General features: G+C 43.2%; 1 protein-coding gene across 1 annotated transcript; it reads right to left on the reverse strand.

Moving 5' to 3' along the window:
• Positions 1-324: 324 nt before the first annotated feature.
• Positions 325-1281, reverse strand: LOC147311061 (olfactory receptor 10J5-like). Its single transcript, XM_086265978.1, has one exon. The coding sequence runs from the start codon at positions 1279-1281 to the stop codon at positions 325-327; it is 957 nt and encodes a 318-aa protein (XP_086122104.1).
• Positions 1282-8187: the final 6906 nt, after the last annotated feature.

The following is an 8187-nucleotide window of genomic DNA, read 5'->3' on the forward strand; positions in this document are numbered from 1 at the left end:
TTCAAGTTATTGTTTGTTTTTTGTGTTCAACAAAAATGATATTGGAAACATATCCCTTAGTGAGAGCCATGTGTGTATTGTATGTAAATAGCAGTATAGTATATTTAAAGAAATCTGAATAACAAATACACTAAAAACAATAATTCCCCCTCCCAAACAAATACAATCTCTATCTTAAATATATATTATACATATACTATGCAAAAATAATAGATTTCTATAATATATATCTCAGACAGAGAAAAGACAACTTCTATATTGTGAAACATAATACACACATGAACACAACAGTTAAATTAAACATCACATCTACATTACACCCTTTCAACATGAGCTTTGCCAGATGTTGAGTTTTCCTTCACAGAACAATTTCGTGAGGTGTTTAGAGATTTCTTTCATTTTCAGTCCATAAACAATTGGATTAAAAAGAGGATGATATAAAACTACTTGTAAGGTCAATATAAAACGTGCAACTTTTGGCAAATTCATTTCTAGTCGAGCTACAATTATATCATATGAACACAAACCTGAAAAGCTGACTAATACAAGCAGGTGAGGTAAACAAGTCTGTGCAGCTTTTTTCCTGACCTCCCTGCAGCTCCGATAGCATATTATAAATATTTTTGTGTAAGTAAAAAGTATAAAAAGCAAAGGAAGAAATACGGTGTTAAGTAAAATAAACACACCATATATGATATATGTTGTTCTTGAGGTGTCACAGTAAAGCTTGGAAATTGCATTATTACAAAAGATTCCATTCAAAGTAAAACTGCAAATTTTATAACTCTGACTCATTACAACTGATGGCACAAGCTGACAAGCAGGCAGAAGCCAAGCTAACCCTAGTAAAACTATGATAGTTGTTTTTTTCATGATGGTTGTATATTGCAGGGGTTTGCATATAGACACATACCTGTCATATGCCATAGCTGCTAATAGAAAGAACTCTGATCCTGTTAGAGAATAATAAATAAATGCTTGAAAGCTGCATAGTGAATGAGTTGTGATCTGCTTGTCTGATAAAAAGTCAATCAAAAGTTCTGGGTAGATATTAGTGCTAAACATAACTGAGTTCAGTAACAACCCTGCAATAAAAATATACATAGGCTCATGCAGGTTTTTCTTGATCCATATGAGACACAATATAGTTGAATTGCTGCAAAGTATTAGAATATATGCTGTAAACATGATGGCAAAATACAGAAATCTGTATTTGTTCAATTCAACATGCCCACCAAAAGTTATATATGTCACATTAAATTTATCATTCATTTGGTCCATAAAAATAAATGGTCACTAAAGCAGGATGGATATAGAAGTCACACTGTGAGGGTTTCCTCAAAATACAGCCACTTTGAGACTAATTTATTTGAGCTGGACACTGCCTTAACCTCAATGGATCTCATTAAACCCTCCATGTGAACAAACAACTTCAAAAACACTGGCGACATGATGTTTTGATTGACAATATCTTGGTTTTCCTTCTGTGTAATGTAAATTTTATCAGCATTTAAAAAATAATTAAAAAACAGTCAAGTTAAGTTGGCGGGGCATGATTGCAGATGCCATGCCTTCCCTGCACGGCACCACATGCTGCGTACCGCCACACCAACGTAGTTAGCTAATCATTAGACTCAGACTCAAAGAGTCAAGAAGTTTATTGTCATTTTGTATGGTGTTACCCAGCCTGAAATGAAAAACTGTTTCTCACCAGCCTCTACGGTGCAATAAACAATACAATACAGTTAAAACATTAAATACAGTTTAAAAAGAATACGTTTAAAAAGAGCGGTAAAAAACGCAGTAATGAATTGCAACAACAGTTATGGATAAATAACATAAAATCTAAGTTCTAACACAAACTCAAGTCACATTTGTTCTGGTAGATAGCAGCAGTCCTTTCGCAGAATGGGATGGTTAAATTAGGCAGTGTGTATATCTAGGGAGTATATTGTATGTGTGTATGTGTGCGTGTGTGTAGGTAGGTGGCATTACAGTCCATTTGTTGACCTCACAGTGTAGCTGTGTGAATAGCTAACCAAACCGACTGCAGGGAAGGTAGCAGCGGCGACGAACAGGTCCAGAGGCCGACAGCAGGGAATGGGGAATGCAGCGACGAAATAGATCTTGAGGCCATCTGCAGAGAAGGAAGCACCTGTGACAAAACAGGTCCGAAGGCCATCTGTGCTGGTGAAGAAGTCCAGTCAGAGGCCTGGAAGGTGGCCTCCAACTCTGAGCCTGACAAGGCAGTGGCATGGCAACCACAGGGCCAGACGAGGCACGGCAGCCGCAAATGATTGAGCAGGTGGTGGCCCTGCAGGCTGGATGGATCCCTCGGACCCTCCAGCGTAGACTGAAGATGGCTGAAAAAGCCCCTCAGACCCTCCAGCGGAGATATGTGGCTGAACGTGCCCCTCGGAACCTTCAGTGGAGGAAGGGTGCTGAACGGGCCCCTCGGACCCTCCAGTGGAGGCAGGCTGCTGAACGGGCCCCTCGGACACTCCAACGGAGGCAGGCTCAGGACCAGCAGACACGGAGACCTCTGGCAGTGACAAGACGGAACCAGCAGGCACAGAAACCTCTGGCAGAGACGAGATGGAACCAGCAGGCGCAGAATCCTCTGCCAAAGAAGAAGCTGGTTGGAGCTCTGCAGGACAGTGGCTCTGCTCAGGCAGTAACAGCAGGATGCAGTCCTTAGCTGGTCAAATGAGCTCACTAGAGCTTCCAGCATAGAACAGAGGTGGCAGAGTTAACTCCCCTGAGCTCTCAGCAGGGACAAATCGCTGAGACAGCCTGGTTGAGCTCCCAGGAAAAACAGTTGCGCTGGCTTCTTCGTTTTCAGGGGTCCAGAGTTCGCTGTGGACTGAAACTCATTCTCTGGGGAGGCCCTGGAAAGGGTAACCGTCGCTAAGTAGGCCAGGTCTTGAGGAACAACAAAAGTCTTAATATGTGCGTCTCTCTGCTTATAATTAGTGGTTGAAAAACAGTTCTTTACAGGTTGTATAGACATAGCTTGCAGTACCGGTGGAGCAGGTGAAGGTAATGGCTGAAAAGCTGCTGGAGCTAATGTTTGACCTGCAACCAGAGCTGAAGGCAGTAGTGATGGTTGTAAATCAGGTGGTGAAGTAGAAGACTGAACTGAGGTCAGCTGGGCTGCTGACTAAAATTGAGGGCAGTTGGGCTGCTGACTGAACTGAGAGCAGCTGGGCTGCTGACTGAACTGAGGGCAGTTAACTGAGCTTCTGGCTGGGCAGCTAATTGAGCTTCAGGCTGGGCAGCTGACATAAAAAACATAGTCCCAGAGTAAACAGTCCCAAGGTCCAATGCTTTGATATCCTGAAGTCCGGCTGTGGGGTGACGCGCCGGTGGTGCGGCCGTCGCTTCCGCCTCGGTGATGGCTCCGCTGGGCTGGGCAACTCCAAGTCTGGTGGGCTGGGGAGCACATCCTTTGCCGAGCTGGCTAGGCAAGTGGTAGCAGCTGGGGGGGTGAAGGTGAAGCTCATTTAGAAAAAAATGAAGGGTGAAGAAAGTCCAGAAGCCAGGGAAGACCGGAAACCATTCGTTGTAGCCGGTTGACTACAGCACGCTGGAACTCCTCCTCTGGATGATCCAGCCACAGATCACATAACTTATTCATTAAATGATGTCCTTCCGAAGCTCATCAGACAGGGCGAGTGCTGCGGGGTCCATGCAGTGGTCGCGCTGTTCTGTCATGATAGGCTGTGTGACAGGCAGGCCAGGTGGGCCCAAGAGCAGGACTCAAACAGGGAGTAGTGATATGTCCTGTGTGTCAAAGCTTTGAAGCGTGTGTCGGGTAATCTCGGGGGAGTTTTTGTGAAGCGCGTAGCGAGGCTTGCTTTGATTACGTATGTGACGTTCAAGGCAGTCCATACCATGTGACTGATTCAGGAACTGGTAGGCCGGTTCGCACCAGATTCGAAATAAAATGGGCAGCAAAACACAGCTGATTCCCCCATCACATTGTGTTGTGGAATTGGATTATGTGCATGTTACATAGTTACTTGAGCATTTCTTCTTCAATGGAACCAGCAAGGAAAAGAAGATTTTCCCCTGTTTGGAAACATTTTGATCTCATCTCTCCTAATAAGGTATACACTATCACGGTACTGGGTCGTGTGACCCAGTGTTTGAGTTTTATGTATTTTTGTATTCATTTTCGATCTAGTTAATTTCTAGGTTGCTGTTTAGTCCTTATTTCTTAGTTGTTTTTGTCATCTCCACCTGTACTCAGTCTCCCTGGTTCCTGCGTCTACGTGTCATGTTTCATGTCTATACAGTTATGTTAAGTTCATGTCATGTTTTATCTCCATGTCTATGTCTCCGTGCTTCCTGTTTTATTTTGGAAGAGTCTGGTGTTCTTTGTTCATTGTAGTTAGTGTTACTCTCCCCTGTATTGTCATTATGTTTCATTCTAGTCAGCTGTGTTCTCATGTGTCTCCACTTTCCCTGATCACCTCATGTGTGTATTTAAGTCCTCAGTCTTCCTTTGCTCGTCATCGCGTCGTCTGTGTACCTCCCCTCTGGTCAAGTTAAGTGTTTTTCAAGATTCTGTGCAGTTCACGTTTGCCATTTAGTTTATGTTGTTTTTCATGCAGCCGCACGATGAGGTTCCGTGCAGGTCATGTTCATGTCTGTTTTGTCACGCCATTTGGTTCACAGTTTCCATGCATCTGCACAGCATTCTGTTCACAGTGATCATAGTTATTCCTTTCAGTCAGGTTAGTGTTTTTCCAGTTTAGGTTTTTGGTTAGTTGCAGTCTCTGTCCCTGTGTCCCTGTTATGTTTTGTCCACTCCCCTCTGCATCAGCCCAAATAAAGGCTCACTTTCAGTTTAAGTTCACTCCCGTCTCCTCGACTGTGTTTGCGCCTGGGTCCACCACACACACCCTCCACACGGTCTGCCCCCGCTGGCCGTGACAGTACGACGCAAACCGGTATGGACCCAGCGGACAGTACGGATGGGATTGGGGAGGAGCTGCAGCGAATCAGCCGGATCATGACACGCATCTGCGGGTGCGCGGACCCTAAAGTAGTGTCCACTGGATTGGCGACCATAGACGCCATACTCCGGAGAGAGCCGCACCTCCACCAGTTTCCTCAGCTTATTGAGATGTTTGACTCTCTGGGCCCCCTTAACCCTTTAAGACCTACCATAGAACCAAGTCCGCCAGAGCTTATATTATATTTTTACATGCTGTGGAGCCATTTTTGGGAGCATTTCAAGTTGCTATACATCAATACAACCATTATAGCCCAGATTTTAATAATATGTATTCATTAAGTGCATAGTAATTACATAAATTGCAAAAAAGTGCAATAAACTACAAAAAAATTGAAAATCGTTTTTGCTTTTTTAACATATATTTGTAGTTACGGAAATTTAAGAGGCTTATCCCTCAAAACTGTAAATACAAAAAAGTTGCACAAAATAGTTTCCCACCACAGGAAATTTATTTTGAGTGTTTTCATAGTTTTATTTTTGAAATACAACAATTTTTATACACTGCAGGAAAAACAAAAATAAATATTATACTGCAAATTTGCAAAAAAGCAGCATATGCATCAAAATAAACTATTTCCAGCAGTGCAATATGAGTCCTAAGCATCCCAGAAACGACACAGAAAGTCATAAAGTCAAAGATAACTTTTAAAAAGACCAGTATAGGCCCTGAGGCCCTGATGGTAAAAAAAGACTACATTTCCGCGAAAATGACGTCACTTCCGGTTTCGGGCAGGTAATGGCGGAAATGCAAAAGTTCGCGCTGACATCTATTCCAACGTAGGAAGTGTTATGAACAGCTGATTGGATCGGCAAAGCGTGTTTCTGGAATATTATGTTTCCGTTCCTGCAAGCGCTTTTTATGCAGTTTTTGCAAAGCTTTATGTGGAAGGAAACCGTGACCGAGGACAAGCTGATGGCATAAGATGTAAGTACAACTCCTCTGGTTTCATATGCAAAAGAATATTTTGCGCTAGCTTACGTGGTTGCAGTGCTACCGGGATTTAAAAATAGTTACGCAAAATAGAGCGTGCCCGCTCCGATCGGCTCTAAAGGGTTAAGGAGGAGCTTCGGGCCCGTGCGCTGGCCCAGAGGGTATTGAATGCAGCCTCAGCACCCATGACCCCGCCCAATGAGCGGGAGTCGTCATTTCTGCCTCGTGAACAGGAGGCGGTCGGAGTCGGAATGCTGAGTCTCACCACCGACCCGCCATCGGCTCACGTTTCACCAGCTTCTGCGTCTTTGCCACAGGCTAGCCGCACAGCGCGGCGCACAGAGATGACGGAAGCCATAGACTTCGGTGTGGAAGAGCGGCAACTGGTTTTACGGGCTTATCGGGAGGAAGAGCTCCGATCGAAGCCCTTGTTCCTTCCCGCCACGGACCAGCCGCTCACCTTCACCCCCTCGTGAGGACTTCTCTTCTCTGGCCGCTTGCACGGCGAGGAGGTGGGCGGAGGAGGAAGAGTCGGTCCCCGCCGTTAATACCGCCGTGGTCATGGCTGCTCCTAGGAAGAAGCGGCGTCTGCGGCGGCGTCGCTCCATGCAGCTGCCACAGCCTCTCCAGAACGAAGCAATACAGACACAGTGGTTGTGTCCCAATTAAGGGTCTGCACGCTTGAAGTACGCAGTTTAAGTGCGGTTACGTCACCGCCACATGACGACGGCTGTCCCAATTTGAAGTGTACTTCAAATGCATACTCCAAATGCGCTGTCGATTTCCCCAAATATCAAGCGTGGTCCAGTGCACGCTTCGTGGTCCCATATATCCCACAATTCATAGCGCGGCGGTGGGTGTGGATAATTTTGCCGCAAAATACGGCAGAAGGGAGAGGTCAAAGAGGTTTTTGGTTTTTTTTCCAAACTTTATTGAAATTATAAAGTGAACAGTCAGTCATTCCAGCTCAGTTTGTACAGTAGACATACAAGGAAAATAAGAGTAACAATATACAGTACAATGAAATAAGAAGGATGAATAAATAAAGGACAAAAAAAGAAAAAAAGAAAAAAAAGGGGGGGAATGTGACAGACTTCATAACAACTTTGTACTTGAAAGTTGTGACAGCTCATTCGTGAAACATTTCTGAATGAATTTCAATCAATGATAAACCTTTTTTTTTGGAAGTTAATTTAAGAGAGTTTGAGTAATATTCAATTTCAATCAAAAACAAATTAAATGATGGGGTTGAGTTTTGAAATTTACATTTATGTATATGGAATTTCCCTAATAAGATGGAGCGGCTGAAGAGTGAACTGTCAAAAGTACTGAATATGACGTCACTTATTTATGTGCGAATGTTTATTAATTGAAGTCAGCCATATGTCCACAAACACAACAAGATGAAAGTCAGTGATATATGTGTGTGTGTATATATATGTACGTATATATATACGTATATATATATATATATATATATATATATATATATATATATATATATATACACCCAGCACGCCCCTGTGGGCGGTGTGGAGCAGGGAAATTATTTTACTGCTATTGCTAAATAATTGTCATCATTACCATTGCATTAATAATATAATCTGGAGTTTATATTGTATTCAGGGGTTGAACAGTGTGTGTCGTTCAGAAAGGCTAAAAGTAACAGGACAGGAAACAGGCTTGGAGAGTTTTGCAGAAGTGAAAGTTATTTTGAGCAGCAGGCTAAGACGAGGCTGTAACAGAGTAACAGATAGCTTTAAGAAGGCCTTAAGATGCTTATGCACACAGTTATTATGTTTAGTAGAGGTTCTTGGTTAAAACATTTATTTAGTAGAAGACATACACATAGTCTCAGTGAGCCTCTGGTCTGGTAAAAGGTCAGAAGTGCAACAGGTGAATTGAGAAAGAGCATGTGAGGTCAACACACACACACACATGAGTTAGATTTATTTAGAGGAGAGATTAGTCATGTCTGGTTGTAACTGCAAAAGTGTCTCGGTAAAAGAGGAACCGTCCTTGTTGTCTCGGCAAGAAAGAGGAACAATTTACTTTAAGACAAGAACGGAAAGTACCAGCCATGAAAATAGAAGATGATCTTCTGGGTTAAAAGCCATTGTGGTGTTGATCTGATCTATGTATAAAATGTATCTGTGACGCATGAAGGGGCGTCAGTAAATCAAACCCTGATGCTATAAAATATCTGTTTATGCTTTGATTAAGTCGGAGATCA

The sequence above is a fragment of the Aulonocara sp. 'chitande type north' Nkhata Bay genome, linkage group LG16 (genome assembly GCF_057382095.1).
Source record: "Aulonocara sp. 'chitande type north' Nkhata Bay isolate Kocher_YH1m ecotype deep benthic linkage group LG16, A_spYH_male_GT1.1, whole genome shotgun sequence".
NCBI lineage: Eukaryota > Metazoa > Chordata > Actinopteri > Cichliformes > Cichlidae > Aulonocara > Aulonocara sp. 'chitande type north' Nkhata Bay.

Coding starts and splice junctions, on each gene's coding strand:
- LOC147311061 (XM_086265978.1), bottom strand. CDS start 1,281: ATGGACCAAATGAATGATAAATTTAATGTGACATATATAACTTTTGGT.